The sequence below is a fragment of the Moschus berezovskii genome, chromosome 2 (assembly GCF_049115385.1).
Source record: "Moschus berezovskii isolate FMDL1 chromosome 2, NW_MosBer_1.0, whole genome shotgun sequence".
NCBI classification, from domain to species: Eukaryota; Metazoa; Chordata; class Mammalia; order Artiodactyla; family Moschidae; genus Moschus; species Moschus berezovskii.
The window spans coordinates 111,564,288-111,585,652 of NC_142461.1; the positions used below are offsets into that span (position 1 = coordinate 111,564,288).

Here is a 21,365-nt window from a genome sequence, read left to right on the forward strand (position 1 = left end):
TTGCATGGCCTGGAAACCAGTGAACAACAGCTGTTGGTGTGATTTCTATTTTAAGGGAAAATTAGGTTTTATGGAGACAATTTTTTCTTTTGGATCTGCAACCATTTTTTTTGAACTGTCATTGTAAATCTGCCCTTAAAAAAATAGGGATTTTTAAAGATTAGTTGCCAAACAGAAATTCACTCTGTAATAGGAACAGTTATATGGTGATTCTGGAACTTTAACTTTGAGCTTCATTAATTTAAACATGGAAAATAGCCTCCAAGTTTGATTTCCCAAAGTTTCATAAAGCCTCTAAGCTCATGATTTTCATCTCCTTTTTGCCCACATGATAAGTTACCTCCATAGCCATTTGGTGTCATGCAAAAGGGAGGTGGTTAGTTTGGGCATTTGATTTTTTTCAACTTGCAGTGAGAAATAGGATAGGTGACAAAACCTTATTTGTTAAGACAATTCAGTGCTTGAGCATCTCTGTCAGAAATGGAATGATGTACTGTTAGCCAATTAGAATTATTTTATGTATTGTTACTGTATTTTGCTGATTTTTATATGAAAATATAATTATTCATTCTTGATCTCTGGAAGCAGTCATTATTATGAGGATCATTTTACTTTGAAAACACTTTCATAATAAAGATAAGTCTTAAGAGTACAGTGTAAATGCCCTTTTCTGTAAGCACTTCTGAACTTGTATTGGTAATATGCCACATCTTCCTGGACAAGATTCATTTCAGTGTTCACATCATCCTACAGTTTTCTTGTAAGCCTCCTCAAATCCCAGTAGTCCCTATGATTACGAAAAAGGAATGTAATATTTATACGTTTTATATATATATATATATTGTTATAGGTTATTTTGTCAAAAGTTTAGCTAAGCTACTTGATGGTGTTGTTATCTCAGCATCCATTTTGTTTGCCAAACAGCCTGCAGGGACCATCGCTTGACACTAGCCCCTCATACAGGTGCATGTCCTGAGTAGCAGTCCAGAGTCACAAGCAAATGTAACTCCCTGATATGATTTCCCCAACAACCCTTGTGATCAACAGTCTCCTGCCTCCCAGTGCTTTTGTATGCCTTATGCATCCCGTAGATAAGACCCACCCTCCCTAGGGCAGGGGGTTTAGCAAACCTCTTTCTTTTGGCTTGAATTGACCGATCTGGCCATAGCCCAGGGACTCCAAGGCCCTGCACCCATGGACCCTAATAAAGGCATGTGCCCCAGATCCGGTCTCTTTCTCTCTGTCTGTACTCTGCCTGACCTTCCTGTGTGGCCCCTTCTGGTGTGCCATGTACCTCCTCTCCCACCCAGGACCTGTGAATAATAAACCTCTCTATTTCAAGTTCTCTTGTGGTCTGTTGGACTCTGTTGTTGGTTCACCATCCAACACCCTGTGCTCCACTTAACAAAGGTTAATTTAGCAGACTTATATTTATTTGTTATATATACATATGTAACATCAGTTCAGTTCAGTTCAGTCGTTTAGTCATGTCCGACTCTCCGCGACCCCATGAATCACAGCACGCCAGGCCTTCCTGTCCATCACCAACTCCCGGAGTTCACTCATGTCCACTGAGTCGGTGATGCCATCCAGCCATCTCATTCTCTGTCGTCCCCATCTCCTCCCACCCCCAATCCCTCCCAGCATCAGAGTCTTTTCCAGTGAGTCAACTTGTTGCATGAGGTGGCCAAAGTATTGGAGTTTCAGCTTTCGCATCAGTCCTTCCAATGAACACCCAGGACTGATCTCCTCTAGAATGGACTGGTTGGATCTCCTTGCAGTCCAAGGGACTCTCAAGAGTCTTCTCCAGCACCACAGTTCAAAAGCATCAATACTTCGGCGATCAGCTTTCTTCACAGTCCAACTCTCACATCCATACATGACCACGGGAAAAACCATAGCCTTGACTAGACGGACCTTTGTTGGCAAAGTAATGTCTCTGCTCTTTAATATGCTATCTAGATTGGTCATATGTAACATATCTATGTTATAATATCATTTTGACAAGTAAGTTATAAAAGCTTCAAGTTAAATTTTATGTAGTACTTCATTCTGAAAAACTAGAATTTACAAAGTTATCACTTCAAATATATCAAACTGTACTGATTTTTTCCAAGCTATAAAAAAGGCACTTAGGATTAACAACACAAAGCCCAACACACACAAAATTGTCCCTCAGAGAATGTGCGCTCACAGGAGCTTGACTGACAACATCTTCTCGGGGTCTGTGCCCCACTTGTTAGGTCTTCCTCACTCTTTGTCTTTCCTGTGTAACTCTGTCTCCCCCACCTGCTCTTCTGCTCTAAGCTTATGTCATCTCATACCTCAAGAGCTGTAAAAATAGCACTGACATTCAGCCAGACACCCCCACCACCACCAGGATTATAAAAAATTAAGCAAACACCCTATTAAAAATCTTACACATATCATAACCACCCCCAACAACATTCTGACTCCAAGTATGAGTTACTGTGATAAATTAAACCACCAAAATTTTTCTGAGGCACAAAAAGACTATTAGCGATGCACCATTTGGAGAAACCAGGAACTCTTCCAGGTCTGTTAACATAGCATAGCATCTATGCTATAACTCTACAAGCATCTCTCCCAAATCGTCATGATGCAGCTCCGCTGCTCTGGGCCCCCTTCCTTACTGCTGGGAAACATCCATCCAGGTACGTGTGCTTTCTGTTTCCATCAGCCTTGTGCTTGCTTCACCCGGAACAGTGGCAGCAGCGCCAACAATGGTGAAAGGTGGCAGGATGGCCCAACAGCAGGGTCATGCACCAGCATGCAGGGTGGTCCCTCAGAACCAGTCACCTCAGTGAATGGAGCCTGAGGACCACATCCCCAAAGCTGCTGTAACCTGAGGCAAGAAAAGTTATATCATTCCTAAACACTGCAGTTTGAAAATTATGTAAAGTGTCTTTCAGAGTCCAGGCAGGAAACAGAAGTCACTGCTAGATTGTTGAGTGGAAGAAACTTGAATGAAAGGACTATTTTCAGAGGCCTGAGATGGAACATGGGATGGTAAAGCACCCAGAGTCCAGCAAGCATGGGAAGCAGTTACCATCCTCAGCTGTAACCAGAGGCCACTAAGAGGAGGTGGCGTGGAGAAGCTGCCCTGTGGGGACTGGAAACTTGAATGGGGAGCCAACATCCTCTGATAGCTCTCTTTATTCCCACCCTCACACCGCCATTGGCTGAACTCAGCAGGAAAGCTCCCAGTGGGGGCCCAGGGAGATGTGAACAGGAGGGGTCAGTCTCCCACGTGTGGAGCAGCGATCTGGTAGAGGGTGGAAATGAAGAACAAACAGAATAGCCAGCATAAAGCTGGTTTCTGGTGGTGTTTCTGGAGACTTGTCTAGGGCCTGGCAATTAACAGGGCACAAAAAATGTTGGAGAAACAAGAACCCACTGGTTAGATGTGAGCTGTCAGCAATAAATATTGCACTACTTAGGAAGCAAGATGAACATGAGTTCTCAATTTGTCTCCAAGTCTTTCCCTGGGGGGGCGGGGGGAGGCACATCCTCTCACTGGTGCTGGGGACAGAAAAGTTGAAGGGTTTGTGGCAGGACTCAGATAAGGGAAGCTACCTGCGTTACCAGCTTCACAGATCCAGGCACCCAGAACATAAGTGGAGAAAGATGCAGGTTAGAGAAGTATCTAGAAACAAACAGAAGAACTCAGCAGAGTGTGTTGAAGAGCTGGTAGAATTAATCAACTAGATTTGTGGGGAAAAAAATGGGTCAAGAAGCTCTAAGCTCTGAGACTCATAACAAGTATTGAAGCAATTCTTAAGGCAAGAGTTTTGCTTGTTTTTAAAGTAATGAATAATAAAACTAGTCAAAACTATGGTTTTTCCAGTAGTCATGTATGGCTGTGAGAGTTAGACCATAAAGAAGGTGGAAACCAAAGAACTGATGCTTCTGAATTGTGGTGCTGGAGAAAACTCTTGAGAGTCCCTTGGACAGCAAGGAGATCAAGCCAGTCAATTGTAAAGGAAATCAACCCTGAATACTCATTGGAAGGACTGATGCTGAAGCGGAAACTTCACTACTTTGGCCACCTGATGCGAAGAGCTGACTCATTAGAAAAGACCCTGATGCTGGGAATGATTGCAGGTAGGAGGAGAAGGGGGTAACAGAGGATGAGATGGTTGGGTGGCACCATTGATTCAATGGACATGAGTTTGAGCAAACTCCAGGAGATAGTGAAGGACAGGGATGCCTGGTGTGCTACAATCCACGGGGTTGTGAAGTGTTGGACATGCCAGAGCAACTGAACAACAATAGCTGGCATAACTAGAGATAACTTGAACAGCAAAGGCTCACGTTCCTGGATGCATCATTCAGATATTTATAGAAAGCCCATTTGGTGCTAGGAATTGTTGTAGACATTAAGACTAGAAGGGTGAATAAGACACATATAATTCCTGCTTTCATGAAATATATAATTTAGTAAGGAAAGGGAAAAACAAATGATGAATATTAGTTTGTCAGGGCTGCCATAACAAAATATTACAGACAGGGTGACTTAACAGAAATGTATCACTTCCCCCCGCCTCCCCACTTCCCCTGGCTCTGGAGACAAAAGTCTGAAATCAAAGTGTCAGCAGGGTTGATTGTTTTCAGAGTTCTCTCTCCTTGGCTGGCCTTCTAACGATGTCTTCACACCATCTTTTTTCTGTGTATCTGTCTGTGTCCTAATGTCTTCTTTTTAGGATAGCAGTCATTCTGAATTACGGCCTACCCTAAGAGCCTTATTTTACCTTAATCACCCTTTTTTTAACCATCGATGAACTTTTTGTTATATTAATCTCTTTTTTCCAACAAAAGGGAAAAAAACAAAGTTTCAAGGGTATCATAATTTGGCAAAAAGTTAACATCCTCTATCTTCTGCGATAAAGACTGATTCATACACATAACCTATTTTAGGGACTTTTAGGGAAATGTACATAGAATGCATAAATGTAAAAAGTATCTTAAGCACCTCTTTAAAGGCCTTATCTCCAAAAACAGTCACTTCCTGAGGTGCTAGGGGCTAGGACTTACTATGAATTTGGGGGGACACAATTTAGCCCATAAAACACATTGATGTCACATAATGACAAAGGATGGAAGTAATGAAGGAACGAAGAGATTGCATGGCTCTGCCATGACTCCGCGGTCACAGACACCTTACAAACAGGTGATGTGGGCTGAGATGTGACTGTCAGGGGGGTTTCCCCAATGGCTCAGGGGGAAAGAATCTGCCTGCAATGCAAGAGATGCAGGAGATGTGGGTTTGATCCCTGGGTTGGCAAGATTCCATGGAAGAGAACGGCAACCCACTCCAGTGTCCTTGCCTGAAAAATATCATGGACAAAGAAGCCTGGTGGGCTACAATCCATGGGGCTGCAGGGTCGGACACGACTGAGCATGCACACACGCGACTGACAGGAGTGGCTGGAGGAGGAACTTGGATGGCTTTAGGCAGCAGAGGCCTGAAACACAAAGGTTCTGATGTGGGAACAGACTTGTAAGTTCAAGGACCAGTGAGAAGGCCAATGTGATGAAGCAAGATAAACAAGGAGGACAGTGCAGGTGTTGACATTCAAAAGTTAGGGAGCGATGGGTCATACAGAGTCTGAGTGCCAGGGTAAGGAGGGCAGGTTTTAGGTAAGAGGATATTTAACAATCAGCTCAAACAAGCTTTGTTCAGGCAAATGAACAAAGGACTTTCAAGGACTTAAGCAAGAAGTAGCATAATCTGATACGCTGTCATTTCTCATGAAAAAAAGAACATGGCTTTTTAAATGATGCCCATACTAACCATGACTAGAACATTATTTTAAATAATGCCGATCCAAACCATGACTGGAAAAACTGCTCCAACTTGGAGCAGGTCAGTGGTGTGTGCAGCGGTGTGGTGGGCATCACATTAGGCAGGGTCAGGGTGATGGATGCACGGCTATTGGAAGAAATAAAGGGCTGAGCATCCCTGAGGATCCAACCCTCAGGCCACAAACTGAGTTTGGACAGAGAATGAAAGGTAGAAGATTTTACTGAGCTCTGGTACAGGAAAAGCCTCCAGTTTCCTTTAAGGAAAGCAGTTTGGAAAAAGATGAGGGATTGGCAATCATCAGCCAGGGGAGAAATTTGGGGAGGAGGGCAAACTTCCTGACTGAGTGTAGTTCTTTGTGTTGTTCAAAGGCATCTCATGGGCTGTGAATTGATGGATGATCACAAATTCCACAACACCTCCTTGAAGGAGGCGAACATCCAACAATAACAACACTTGCTATTTGTCGATTTCGTAACTGATGGGTGTGACTGAGCTAGCCTGCAAGGTTTAGCACAGACTACCCAGGCAGGGAAGGTGAGATGCAGAAGAAAGGGGACCTTCTAGGGCTTTCCTACTGTGTGCAGGCATTGTGCTAAGTGCAGAACTGTCTTAATCAAACCATCCCCAAAAAGGAAGATTCACTTGATTCTTGTTACTCTTGGAGATGCTGCTGCTGCTGCTGCTAAGTCACTTCAGTCATGTCCGACTCTGTGTGACCCCATAGATGGAAGCCCGCCAGGCTCCCCCATCCCTGGGATTCTCCAGGCAAGAACACTGGAGTGGGTTGCCATTTCCTTCTCCAATGTGTGAAAGTGAAAAGTGAAAGTGAAGTCGCTCAGTTGTGTCTGACCCTTAGCGACCCCACGGACTGCAGCCTACCAGGCTCCTCCATCCATGGAATTTTCTAGGCAAGAGTACTGGAGTGGCTTGCCATTGCCTTCTCAGACTCTTGGTGATGATGTTCTATAAACTCAGTGTTAATTACCACTCCCGTGAGAAGTACGGGGCTGGTTTCCTGAGAGCCTCTGGCCACAGTGTTTGCATCAACTGATCAATACATAACTTTGTTTTACGCATGTTTTTGTTGAAAGACACTTTTACATAATATATATGGCTAATTCACTGACGCTGAACTCACAGCCGAAAGCACCATAACATTTGCCTGAACAAAGCTTGTTTGAGCTGATTGTTAAATATCCTGGAATTTTGCAAACTGTTATTAAATATCAGTTATTAAAATTATATAAACTTACAATTTAAAATTATATTTTAAAATATCATTTCAGTTCAGTTCAGTTGCTCAGTCGTGTCCGACTCTTTGCGACCCTATGAATCACAGCACGCCAGGCCTCCCTGTCCATTACCAACTCCCGGAGTTCACTCAAATCTATGTCCACTGAGTCGGTGATGCCATCCAACCATCTCATTCTCTGTCGTCCCCTTCTCCTCCCGCCCCCAATCCTTCCCAGCATCAGAGTCTTTTCCAGTGAGTCAACTCATCGCATGACGTGGCCAAAGTATTGCAGTTTCAGCTTTAGCATCAGTCCTTCCAATGAACACCCAGGATTGATCTCCTTTAGAATGGACTGGTTGGATCTCCTTGCAGTCCAAGGGACTCTCAAGAGGCTTCTCCAGCACCACAATACTAAAAAAAAATCCCTTTCTAATTATTTTCATACATTTTACATCACCTATGCTCTTGAAGTATGATGGTGTGCTACCATGCACTTCTTCCTGGGAATATGTTCAGTGATATCAAATGGGCAGCTTGAAATTGGTTGTGGTGGGAGAATTTACTCTATGAAAATGGGCAAAACCTGCAAGCTGAGATTTTGTCTGTTTGTTTGTATGATCCAGTTGTTAAATATTTACCAGCATACCACAATCACCCACGACTTACAAAGGCAGAAACTATGACTCAAAGAAGTTAAGATCTCTGTCACCCAGCTGTCAGGCAGTAGAACTGAGACTTGACCCTAGACCTGAGTGATTTCAAAATATATATATTCCTAGTGCATTACACTTCTTCCAGTGTTTGCCTTTGTTTCTGAAGACCTCAGAAGCCCAGATTTCTACTGCATTTGAATTGCCCATTGGCTTTTTTAAATTGCCACCTTTAAGTTTTCTTACAGATTTCAAATGTTTTCCCCTGCAGTTTTCATTCATATTTTCCCCATTTTCAACATTTTTTGTTTAGTGCTCTCAACTACATCAGAGGCCTTTCTTAGGGAAAATTCTCAATAAGTCTAATACATCAATGACTGAACTCAATTTTCCAAGTTCACTGCAGTGTTCCATTTCACAAAGCACACACATCTTTCCTCAGCCTCGCCCTGGGAGCTTGTAGGGGCACACATATACCCCAGAACACAGGTTTAAAAGGAGCCAATTCAAGCAGTTCAATAATTCAACACATTGCAGATCAGAAGTACAGAAGGTATCTAGGTAGTGAAAATAGTTATTCAGAAGTCTGGGTTTTAAGACTCAGCTGAAAATCTCTAGGGAAGTACTCCTAAGGGTAAGCAGGGATGAAGTGCTACAGAGGCAGGAAGTTATAGGGGGAAAAAAAAGCAATTATCATCTCTCCTTTTTTGAGTCAAACATTTAATTAGATTACTTGAAATTAAACCCCTGATTCTTTTACTGACCCATGCTACTAGTAACTACCCAGTAAGCCAGCCATCAAGCATGTGTAGGATGCCAGGCCATAGGGAGCCACATCACCAGAGATGATTTCAAAGGGCCCCCCCAAAGATTTTTAAGGTAAAGAGTGTTTTTTCCTCTCAGTTGAGGGCACTAGATGGTTCCTAGAACAGATCCTTGACCTACTATACTTGAGTGCTGCCATTTCTTAGTTATACCACTTACAAGTCATTCCCTAGGATATATAAGATAATATATGCCATGCTAGCTAAAATCACACAGAACTACAGTATTAATGACTTCAGTGAAATTCACATCAATCTTAAGTCAATACACACCTTGAGCACCAATTCTCTGTGAGACTTTCTGGTAGGCATTGTGAGAGATATAAATAAGACGAAGGCAAAGCTGCTGAATTGAAGGGGTTCTCAACCTACTTAGAGGAACAAGGCACAAGCAGTGGTCACTTTAATGGGTCAACAAAGCTGTAAAAGAAATGGTACTTGTTCTATTATGCAGATCAAACTTTGTGTAAAGATAAAATGTTTTTGAAGACTGTAACTACTGAAGTGAAGCAGCAGCAGCAACTACTCTATATATATAAGACATTATATGAAATACACTATAAGATAGTTATTGCCAGAAAAGTTAGGAGAAGAGGGAAGTTGCTTCAAGATCAGATAAGAAAAGTTTCAAGGAGAAAGCCAACAATAATGGATAGGACTCACAGGACTCCCCGGGTGGTCCAGTGGCTAAGACTCCACACTTCCAATGCAAGGGGCCTGGGTTTGGTTCCCTCATCGGGGAACTAGATCCCACATGCCACACCTGGAAGATCCTGCATGCCCCATTGAAGATCAGATGTAACTAAGACCAGTGCCTCCAAAAGAATGGTAGGATTTGGGTGAGTCATGTGGGAAGAAGGTCATCTGAGACAAAGGGTTTTGGAGAACTGATGAGTAAGCCCTCAGCAGTGCCCCCGAACCCTGCCACCTTCATTCCATCCTCATCCCTCCCCACGACCTCCCTGGATGTTTCTCAAGGCTGTGGTCTCAGAACATGCTGTGCTACCTGTATCTCCAGCTCTTTGGCCATGCGCTCACTCCATCCAGCTAACACTGTGTGGTCCACCCGCTAGAAAGCCTTAGTCCCTTGGAATGTGGGACTCTTCCTAGAGAAGAAAAGATGCCACCCTTCAACCCCATCAGAGTGCTCATCGCACTGTCTTCCTCACTAAGTGTCGACTCTACCACACTAAGCATCTTGGGGGCAAAGACCTTGCTTTCTGTATCTGGATTCTTCGCCACCATGCTTGCTAACAGTAAGCACTCAATAAATGCTTGTAGCATGTATGTGTGTATTTACAGAAATAGAGGCTTTAGGAAGACGAATATGTTTTGTAAGGGGAAAATGAGCTGATTTTTACATTTTGAATTTGAGTTGATGTGAGTCCATTCATTTGGAAATGTCTGCCCAGAATTAGAAAGACGGGACTACAATCAGGTACCATTATTATTTTCATTTTTTTCAGAGAGAGAGAGAGAGACAGATATATAAAGAGAATAAGAACCCTGCCTAGGTCTCAGAAAGCAGTGATGCAGATAACGTAGTTGGAGCTCTGAATCATTCCTCTGTTGCCTTCTAAACTGGAACCTTGGGAAATGCCCAGAGCAGAAGAATACAAGGAAGAAGATAAGCCAGCAAACAATTCACTGATAACAAAGCTAGAAAGAAGTACAATGATGTTAATGATAATGATGGGTTTCTTGGAAGGTTCAGAAGGTAACGAATCCACCGCAGATTTGATCCCTGGGTCAGGAAAATCCCCTGGAGGAGAAAATGGCAACCCATTCCAGTATTTTTGCCCAAAAAAAATCCTGTGGACAGAGGAGCCTGGCAGGCTACAGTCCATGAGGTCGCAAAGAGTCACAAAGAATCGGATTAGACTGAGCGACTAAGCACAGCAATAAAAATGACCTCCCCCTCTGCCTCTCTCTCCCTTCCTTCCCTTCTCTTTTCTTTCTGACCTGTTCATTCCTAGGATGGGACAGAATAGGACGATGTCTGTGCCAGGTGGCGAGGGGCGGCGGGAGGTGGTGGGGGGTGAGTCATGATGGCCCAAAGTCAGGTGCTGGAGGCCAAATGGGCCTAAGGAGATGTCTGCAGAGAGAGGACGGCACTGCATGGAGAACCAGGGTTGGGTGCAGAGGGTGTTCCTACAAGCTGGGGCCCAGCACAAGACACTGAGCCTGGGAGACTGAGTTCATATAAATCAGTAAGAGTAAACTGGAAGTTTGATGAGGAGTGAGGTGTTTTGCATAGTCTCAAGGTACATCTCTTCTACATATTTATTAACCTCAAAGGTGGAAGTTGTAATTTCACAGCAAAGAAGCCTGACAGATGCTATCTCCATTAAGTAAACACCATCAGTAATGACAGAAATGGAATCTTAGTCACTTGATTGGATGTAACAAGAAAGCAGCATTGTTTCTGTGATATTTCTGCCAAAGGTGCCTAACTTGAATCTAATTGTGAGCAAATATCAAATAAATACAAATGTAGGGGCAAATACAAATACAAATCTACAAAATAATTAACTGGTAATCCTCAAGTGTCTCCATGGCATGAAACTCAAGCAAAGACGGAAGACCTGCTCCAGAGCGAAGGAAACAGAAGAGATTTGACAACTAGATGCAGTGCACAAGCCTGGATTGGATTCTGTGGCTATGGAGAACCTAACAAGGACAATTGGTGGAACTGAGAGGTAGATGGCAGTAATAAATCAGAGTTAATTTCCTGCTTTTGATGGTTGTATTGTGGTTTTGCTGAATTATGTCCTTGCTTGCAGGAAATACACACTAAAATATTAAGGTATCAAAAAAGAATTCTGTGTACTGAACTACAATGTGTCTGCAACTTTGAGATAATTTTTAAAATCCAAATATTTGTTTTCAAAACCCTAATAGTGCCTCAGGTGAAATTTGCACTTGTTTAGATGTGACAAAGTCACTTTAAAAATGAGACTGTCATGTTTGAGTTCCAAGAGCAATAAGGTAATACAAAGTGTCTCATTCTCTTAAAGGGAAGTTTGGTGAGAGAAGAAAATACATTAGCTAAAACTTCTTGAGAATTCTACATTGCTTGTTAAGTAGAATACTCATGTTAGTTTTTTTGCAGTTTTTAAATTTTAATAGTTGTCGTTTTCAGTGTTCTATGTGTATAATATTGTGCAATCATCTTTAATAATGCCTTACCTTATTTTGTAAAAATAAAAAGATAAGTCATATAAACAGCTAGTGTTTACTGAACATTTATTATGTACACTCTGCTATGAGTTATGTGGTATATTATTTCCATTTTACATATCAGGAAATTAAGGCTTAAACGGGGTTAAGAAATTTCCCCCCAAATTAGCGTACTAATGTATAGTGCAACCAACTCTTAAAACCATATTTTTCACACGCCAAAGCCTATACTATTAATTCCTGCCCAATAGTGCCTCCTATGGAGGCCATAGAGAAGGGAATCTTACGGAGGATTCCAGAAGCCTAGGCTTCATTCTAGATCCACCCATTTCTTCATTGTTTACTTCCAATCCAAGTCATCACTATGTTCTCCTGGTTCTATTTTAGAACTCTACCCTTTCCTCTCCATGTTAAGGATTCACTATTTTTCTCCTGGCAACAAGCTCCCACTCTTCCTGTTCCTTATGTCACCCCTCTTCAGAGGCTCCATACTGCTCTCAGAGTGATCAGTCTAGAATGCACATCTGAATATCACAATGTGCTTAATTTCCTACACAGAAAAAGACCCCCTCTGTTCAGTTCAGTTCGGTCGCTCAGTCATGTCCGACTCTTTGCGACCCCATGAATCACAGCACGGCAGGCCCCTCCAATTACCTCTGGGTTAAAGTTAGAACATGGCACCTAAAGCTTCCCACATCTTATCTCTGAGTATCTCTTCAACCTCAACTATAAGGTTCTACACAAACCTGAGCTCAAGGCACTCTTCTGAACAACACAACACATACTCTATTATGCACAGATAATTAATATGTGCCCTTTGAGCATCAGCAAGTGTGATCGTCTCTTGCTAGTGTTTTCTGGCATTCTTCCCTTCCCCAACCAAAATGAGCAAGCAGGGCACTTTTCTGGAATTTCCATCACATTTCTGTAAAGACCTTTCATATAATCTATCACAATATAATACAGCCTCCTTTCATCACACTGAGTGCCTTGAAAAAAGAGATTGGAGTTTATTCATCTTCATGTCCCTCGCCATGCCACCCTGGTGGCTCAAATGGTAAGGAATCTGCCTGCAATGCTGAAGACTCAGGTCCGATCCCTCGGTCGGGAAGATTCCCTGGAGAAGGGAACGGTGACCCACGCGCCTAAGCATAGCACACAGCATAGCAGCTTATACAATTGCTAACTCACTGATACCTATTCATTCTTTCGGTCATTCAGTGAGGTCTTATGTAGTGCTGGGTTAGTCACTCACTCCTGTCTGACTCTTTGCGACCCCATGAACTGTAGTCCTCCAGGCTCCTGTGTCCACAGAATTCTCCAGGCAAGAATACTGTAGTGGGTTGCCAGGCCTTCCTCCAAGGGATCTTCCCAACCCAGGGATTGAATTCAGGTCTCCTGCATTGTAGGCAAATTCTTTACCAGCTGAGCTACCAGGGAAGCCCCACATAAGATGCTTCCAAAAAGGAGAAATGAAAGAAACAGTGATTATTTCAGGAGGACCATTTCTGAATGTTGTGAAAGAATCTAAATAAGGGGTTAAATAGTTTAAGAAGACAACAGGGGAATATTTTAAATAAATACACAGAGGACTGGTTGACAATCTAAGTTCTGAGTAAACTGGTTTATACACTGCATGCCCTCAGTCCCAGGGATATGCAATGGCTTTAACAAATTAGTTTATTGTTCTGAATAGGTAATACAAGCACATCATATACAATTCTAAATGTGAAAAGAGACATGGTAAAGCCCTTCCTCCTCTCCATGCCCATCCCCCAGCTCCTCAGTTCTTACTGCCAAAGAACTGAGGTAAACAACTCTTTGGAGTGCTTTTGTTTTCTGAGATTCTATCTCCATAACCTGGCAGTGATTTATAGGAAATAACTATAATCAATGATTTATAACGCAGGAGTATAACCAAGATGAAAAGGGCAAATAAATCCTGGTTGGCACATTATTTACATAAACAAAAATGCCAAACTGTGATCTGCGGACCAAATCAAGCCTCTGCTTGACATTCCAGAGTGCATTTTAATTGAAATCTGTAAGACTGGTCCTAGATGAGCTTAGGAAAATGTAAGTAATTCCCATGAATATTAACACAGGTGAGCCAGTGAAGATGTAATGTAATTTAGATTAATCTGCATTTGTAAAATATCCTTCTTATCCTTTTGGGGGGAAGTTAGGCCATGGAGCATGGCTGTAGGATGACTTGATTGTTAATTAGTTGTCCATTAAGTTTTCATTTCCTAGGGCTTATTGGAGAAAAGCAAATTTATACTAATTTGCTTTATGCAAATTTATCTATTTGATTTCATCTTTATTCCATTAACACCTGGAGATTTTAAATTAATACATATGAAACTTGGACATGCACAGTGAAAATTCAGCCCTAGCACAATGAATACAGGCCTGGTTTGTATTTATAAAGTAACTTAATTGTGACCATTTGGACTTCAATTTAAAAATTAGGAAATTTTTATGAAGTGGAAGGTGGCAAAAAAAACAAAACACCTTTTGAGCTATTTTCAAAACCACCAGATAAAGATCCAAACTAAAAGTTACTTTTAGATGCTACAAATCAGGCTGACTATTAACAATAACAATACCCTGGTGTTCCCCCTCACACATACCCTTCCTCCACTCCTGCTCTAGTTTGCTGCTGCTGCTGCTAAGTCACTTCAGTCGTGTCCGACTCTGTGCGACCCCACAGACGGCAGACGACCAGGCTCTGCCGTCCCTGGGATTCTCCAGGCAAGAACACTGGAGTGGGTTGCCATTTCCTCCTCCAATGTGTGAAAGTGAAAAGTGAAAGTGAAGTTGCTCTAGTTTAGAACACTCTTTAATGCTTCTGAATTAGGTAGTTTTTTTGTTTGTTTTCTTATCCTGAGGCTTTGGACCGAGGTACTTTTTTTTTTTTAATGAATGCACTAAGGCAAGTCTTTAGAAATGTTTCTTCCAGCTCTGGGGAGACATGGAAATTAAGGAAACTAATCACTGCAGCAAACCACCAGAGACTAAAAATAAAAAGTCGTTTAGTCAGAATGAGATTGCTTCTATAGTTCCTTCTGAGGGTGATTGGTGGAGGTGACGTAATGTCTTGTAAACACTGTCCGTGGCTCTAATGTGCTTGTAATGACTGCAAAGAGGATCCTGGTCCTCTGTCGGCTCTAACAGGCCAAGGAGCACTCGGCTTCCTCCAGGACTCAGAAGCGGGCTGTGTCAAGGCGCGGTGAAGACATGATCAACTGCTGGCCAGCCTCTCTGCCTGACCCTCGAACACCTGGAACCCTACAACCTGACCAAGCGCAGCTGTTCACTCAGTCATCAAAAATGGTTCACCAGCCCCCGGCCCAGATGCTGTCTGTCCCTTCACATTCTTCTTGCTTTGGATATGGTAAAAATTCCTTCTGATGTTCCTGGCAAACTTTGCAGAACTTGGCTCATTTTAGACTCCAGCTTTTAAAAATCTATTGTTAGCATTAGGCCACCTTTTGATTAAATCCTTGGTTCCAAGACTTCTTATCTCCTATGTTTATATATTTTTAACCAACAAATCTCCAAGAAAGTTCTCTAAGTGGCCCCTTGGGATTCTTCTGATTCCTTCTCAGTTTCCTGCTTGTCAAGGCCATTTTTAATCAGAGCAGCAGAGACTCCCAAGGGCATTTGGACTGTTTCCCATTTTAGAGTTCCTGCCCAGAGGTCATACTTATCTTGACTCTCAGTGTTTGAAACTCTGCTTCCTGAGAATTAAAGATACAGACCTACTCAAAAGCAACATTCTCATCTTATGGATGAAGAGGAACTAGCTAGCAGGGCCACTTTCTCAGAACTGAATTCAGTTAAATGAAAACATTTATTTATTGTACATTTCCTTGCTCCCCATACTTTATGTAAAGAGCTCACTGAGTAGTGTGGGAGGCAGGCCATTAAACTAATAATCTCCATACAATAGGGTAAATGAATTAAAAGAAGGGCAAGCTGTGGATAACAGTAGTACAAAGGCAGGAGTGAACTGTGTCTGGGGAAAATATCACCAGCTGGACTTTGTAGATAAATGAAAGCCCATTAAGGCGACTTAAATGTAGAAGGAATTCTAGGCAGAAGGAACCAGCATTGTACAAAGTCATGAAGATATGGACTAACAAGGCCTGCTGTCTCCATTTCACTTATGGGTTCTAACTTTTTTAAAAGGTTAAAATCAAAGTTAGCCTAATTGTTATCCTTTTTAAAAAGTGTTATTTGTCTTGTTTGTTTTCAAAGCAGTACATGTTTGTTTTAAATGTTAAAATTACATACACATGTAGGCCCTTGAAAGGAAGAGTCCTCCACAGTTCTGTCTTTCAGAGCCATAATATTGTCTGCCTGGTGTATATGTGTCTGGATCTTTTTTTCTTACACAGATAACAAACTAGACTCATACTTCTCTTGCAACCTGTTGTGTATTTTATACTCTGTCCTCACTGTTGGCTCTTTCACTTCAATATCCGGGTTGAGTAGAAATGCAGCATAGTAATGAAACACAGAAGCACTGGAGTTAGATGAATTCCAGCTCTCTAACTCCTAATCGTGTGACCTTAGGTAAGTCACCTAACCATCCTGTGCCTCAGTTTCCCTATGTGTATTATGAGGATCAAAATAATACAAGTCTATCTCAAGTGATTGCTATGATGATTTTAAAAGTTAATGTTTATAAAGCACTTGCTATAGCTTTATAAATATTAAATATTGACACATGGTAAGTCCTCTAAATGTGAGCCCATATTACCTTAAGGTATTTAACCAAGTCCCTATTGATACATGCTTGTTCCATTTCCAATTCTTCACATCCTTTGGCTACTAAAGAAATGTCAAGGCAAGTTTTGAATTGCTCTTAACCTCTATAACACACTTCCCAGGTGGTGCTGAAAGAGGAAACAGACAGAACAGGCTCCATTGTGAAAGCAGGACTCCATCTTGGGCCGGACTGTGGACTTACAGCTATATGTCCAGTATCTATGGAAACAACATACCAACTGGAAAATCAGACCCCCCGGATGGAAGAGCCTCAGGGCTCGTACCTAGACTCTCTGTTGCCTAAAAGAATATCCTAATTATTTGTGTAAATGAATAGAATCATAAATTCTATTATGCTTATTGGGGTATGACCACAGTCTTATTGATAATTGTCCACTGTTAACTACCTAGGTTTAAGGCATATGAATCACGGGTTAACTTTGATTGTATCTTTCTTTTCCTCTGTTCAGACTAGTTTCAGGGAATTTGGGGAGGCGGGTTTGTGCACATACACTTAGGGTATATAAGGTTTTCGCAAAAACTTGTGGGGATCCTTGGCTGAGAGAAGACTCTGCCTTGGGCCTGCCGGTGTAATAAACTGCACTACTCCACTATCTGCATTGTCCTTCTGAGTGAGTTTGTTTCCCAGAACGCATGGCTACAACAGTGCTAGTAGTAAAGAACCTGCCTGCCAACGCAGGAGATGTGAGAGACACGGGTTTAAGCCCTGGGTCAGGAAGATCCCCTGGAGTGGGGCATGGCAACCCACTCCAGTATTCTTGCCTGGAGACTCCTATGGATGGACCGAGGAGCCTGGAGGGCTACAGTACCTGAGGTCACAAAGAGGTGGACACGACTGAAGCAGCTTAGCATGCAGGCACCTCTATTACACTTGGGCTCCTTCTTACTGACTTAAGACACCCAACATCTGCTTATAGACACTTAACAAATGTGTCCTCATGTTGTTGGAGGCAAGCCTGCCTTGGAGACAGCACCAAATGGGGGGGGTAGAGTGGCTTCCAGGTCAATCCACTGCAGATTTTCTTTCTGCAGAGAGGTCATGCTGGGAAGGTGAATGCTGAACACAGACTGGGAAAGGAAGCAGGAAGATAAGGATCTGAATGATCGACCAGCAGGTCAGCTGAAGGCCCGTACTGGAAAGAAGCCGGAGAATGAGTGCCAGCCGAGAACATGTGACCAGAGACAAGCCTGAAGAGAACACATTTTAAAAGATGCCTTGGGCACCCACATGTTTAGAAAAAAATATATAGAATACTTTCTTTGAGATGCTTCACTATATAGAATTCTCATCAACCTGTAGATACAAGCGAGGTGATATCAATACCAGTTCAAAAACTATAAGGCTCTTTACCTTCTTGCTCACGCAGGAACTCAACTTCCTCTTCCCAGTCTCCCTGGGCCATTTCTGGGAGTCAGGGGTTGTGGATTCTCATCAGCTCAAGGACAAACTCACTCAAGTTGGTCTCCTCTGGCCTCCTTGCCAAGGTGTCTCACCAGTCACAGCCTCTGGGGCTGCAGCCACCTTGGAGAACCTGCTCTGCTACTTCCTCCGCACCCCCTCCACCCTCTGCCAGGGAGGACTGTGTATGTACAGGATGGGGTGTGTGGTCACAAAGGAGAACCACCCCATTTCCAAATCAATGTCTAAAGTCTGCCATGAACTCAACTCCCCTTATTTCTCTTCCTGACCTCAACCTCTGCTGAAGTTCCAAATAGGACCCTTGAGGTTGCATTGAAGAAAAGGAAAGGTTGACATATTTCAGTCCTCCCTTTCAGCGTCCTATCCACTTTATCTCTCTAGTCACTGAAGAACAAATATTGACTGAACATTGCAGTGTATTGAATGTAAAATGCAGCTCTTTGCCCGTTTCTGTGTCTGTGCCCTTTGTAGTAAGACACTCGGCTCCTCCCACTAAGGACTGGAATCTTTCCTAACCCCTTGAATTGGGGCTGGCCTGTGACTGTCCTTGATCAGCTGAATGGAGCCGAAGTGATGGTGTGTCAGTTCCAAGCCTGCACCTTGAGAGGCCTGAGCACTTCCACTCACTCTTGGCTCCTCAGTACACCCTAGAACAGTCTGGCTTAGACTTCAGGTTGGGAAAAACTCACCTAAGCTCCCAACCAGTCACCCTCCCAGTAGAGCCCAGAAGAACTGCCCTGCCAAGATCAACAGACGTTAGGAGATCGTGAGTGGGCCCAAGGAGAACCAAAGAACCACTCAACTAAACCACACGTTTATGGACTAAATAAAGTCATTTGAAACCGCTGGATCTTCCATTCATTGTTGCCATTCAGTTGTTCAGTCCCGTCCAACTCTTTGCGACCCCATGGACCGCAACACTCCAGGCCTCCCTATCCTTCATCATCTCCCGGAGCTTGCTCAAACTCATGTCCATTGAGTTGGTGATGCCATCCAACCATCTCATCCTCTCTTGTCCCCTTCTCCTGCCTTCAATTTTTCCCAGCATCAGGGTCTTTTTCAATTAGTTGACTTTCGAATCAGGTGTTCAAATTATTGAGTTTCAGCTTCAACATCAGTCCTTCCAATGAATATTCAGGGCTGATTTCCTTTAGGATTGACTGATTTGATCTCCTTGTAGTCCAAGGGACTCTCAAGAGTCTTCTCCAACACCACACTTCAAAAGCATAAATTCTTCAGCGTTCAGCCTTCTTTGTGGTTCAACTCACATATCCACACATGACTACTGGAAAAAACATAGCTTCGACTATACAGACATTTGTTGGCAGAGTAACGTCTCTGCTTTTCAATATGCTGTCTAGGTTTGTCATAGCTTTTCTTCCAAGGAATAAGCGTCTTTTAATTTCATGGCTGCAGTCACCATCTGCAATGATTTTGGAGCCCCAAAAAATAAAGTCTGTCACTTTTTCCATTGTTTCCCCATCTATTTTCCATGAAGTGATGGGACCGGATGCCATGATCTTAGTTTTTTTGGGGGGGTTTCTTTTTTTCTTTTTTTATTAATATATTTATTTTAATTGGAGGCTAATTACTTTATAATATTGTGGTGGGTTTTGCCATACAGCAGCATGAATCAGCCACAGGTGTACATGTGTCCCACCATCCTGAACCCCCCTCCCACCTCCTTCCCCACCCTATTGCTCTAGGTTGTACCAGAGCACCAACTTTGGATGCCCTGCTTCGTGCACATGATCTTAGTTTTTACACAGCATTATTGTGACAAGTGGCTTCCCTGGTGGCTCAGACGGTAAAGCATCTACATGCAATGCAAGAGACCTGGGTTCAACGTGGGTCAGGAAGACCTTCTGGAGAAGGAAATGGCAATCCACTCCACCTGCCATTTGGAGTGGGAAATTCCACAGACAGAGGAACCTGGGAAATTCCATGGACAGAGGAGCCTGGCAGGCCCCAGTCCATAGGGTTGCAAAGAGTCGGGCTTGACTAAGCAACTAACAAACACACATTGTGACAAGATATAAATACAGCCCTCTTCTAACATCCAAAAATCAAAGTTTTGTTGCAGATTCAAACACCCTCTGAAAAGCTTAACAAATGGTCAAACTCGAATTCTCTGTATAAATTCATTCAGGACACCCAGCGTCCTTTACAAGAAAAGCCTGTGGTAGGGAGACTCTAGTAAGGTGGAGATATTTTAATTTCCCCGGGAGGTCTAAGGGGAAACTCGTGAGCCTGCTGGAAGAGACACACATGAGAAGGATGGATGTGGGAATGTCCTCCCAACCTCCCAGAGGGCCACAGAGACCACAGTAGCTTGGGTGACAGTATTTCTTGTGGGGATTGGTAAGGGAGGCCAATCTCCCCATGCTGAGCTGAGTTAGGCCTGGACTGAGACAAGTGCAGCAGGAACTGGGGGAAGACACTGAGCTGCCTCAGGCTCTGGATCCGAGGCACAAGCCAAGTCTGTTTACCCTCTCTGAGGGCAAGGAAGCCCTCCAGTGGGAATCTGAGTAACATGTTATTAACCTCAGTTTACACTGTGTCTTAAGCCTCTTTCAGTCTGATGGGTGCCTTATCTAATTCTAGCCCTGGATAGCTAGGACTCCATGTTGTAACCTCCAGTGATAACCTTCCTTGGCAGAAGCTCAGCGTAGAACATTGTTAAGTGTGTGAATAGTGGTCCCTAAGGAACCCTTCTCTCTACTCAGATTACAGCAGCAGTCCCCAGTCATTTTGGCACCAGAGACCAATTTTATGGAAGACAGTTTTGCCAGGAACCAGGGGAGGGAAGGAATGGTTTGGGGATGATTCAAATGTATTATATTTATTGCACTGTATTTATCTCTTGTCATACTGTGTGTCACTCTATTTCTAATTTAATGCTGCTGCCGATCTGACAGGAGGTACTGGTCCACATCCCAGAGGTTAGGGGCCCCTGGGTTACAGGGAAAGTCTTCCGCCCTTATTTCCCTGCCTCTGCATGTGTTATTTCTGCTGTGCTGTGCTGTGCTTAGTTGTTCAGTCACGTCCAATTCTCTGTGAGCCCATGGACTGTAGCACATCAGGCTCCTCAAAAAAGTCCATGGGGATTCTCCAAGCAAGAATACTGGAGTGGGTTGCCATGCCCCCCTCCTGGGATCTTCCCTTCAATCCATCTTCAATCTCTTCCCAACCCAGGGATCAAACCCAGGTCTCCCGCATTGCAGGCGGGTTTTCTACCATCTGAGCCACCAGGGAAGTCCAAGGATACTGTGTATAGGATTTGCATATCATGGACAGATAAGTGGAGTCTGAGTCATGTGGGCAGCTCTGAGGTGTTCCACTGGGCTGTATGCATGGAACTCCTTCCAGGCTCTGGACCTGCATTTACCCGTCCACCAGTCAGAGCAAAGCTACCCACAGACCAGCTGTTAAA

At 43.2% G+C, this 21,365-nt stretch overlaps 1 protein-coding gene and 1 long non-coding RNA gene across 2 annotated transcripts in view; one reads left to right on the forward strand and one right to left on the reverse strand.

Moving 5' to 3' along the window:
- Window positions 1-16,978, forward strand: part of CERS6 (ceramide synthase 6) — a 395,115-nt gene extending 378,137 nt beyond the window's left edge. The window contains exon 10 of the mRNA XM_088829883.1: window positions 16,614-16,978. Coding sequence (XP_088686009.1) covers window positions 16,614-16,808 — 195 coding nt within the window. The 3' untranslated portion in view covers window positions 16,809-16,978. The remainder of the gene's footprint in view (window positions 1-16,613) is intronic.
- LOC129538653 (uncharacterized) overlaps window positions 1-17,984 on the reverse strand; it is a 42,771-nt gene extending 24,787 nt beyond the window's left edge. Inside the window, exon 1 of the long non-coding RNA XR_008682242.2 lies at window positions 17,864-17,984. This is a non-coding gene — a long non-coding RNA (uncharacterized LOC129538653). The remainder of the gene's footprint in view (window positions 1-17,863) is intronic.
- Window positions 17,985-21,365: the final 3,381 nt, after the last annotated feature.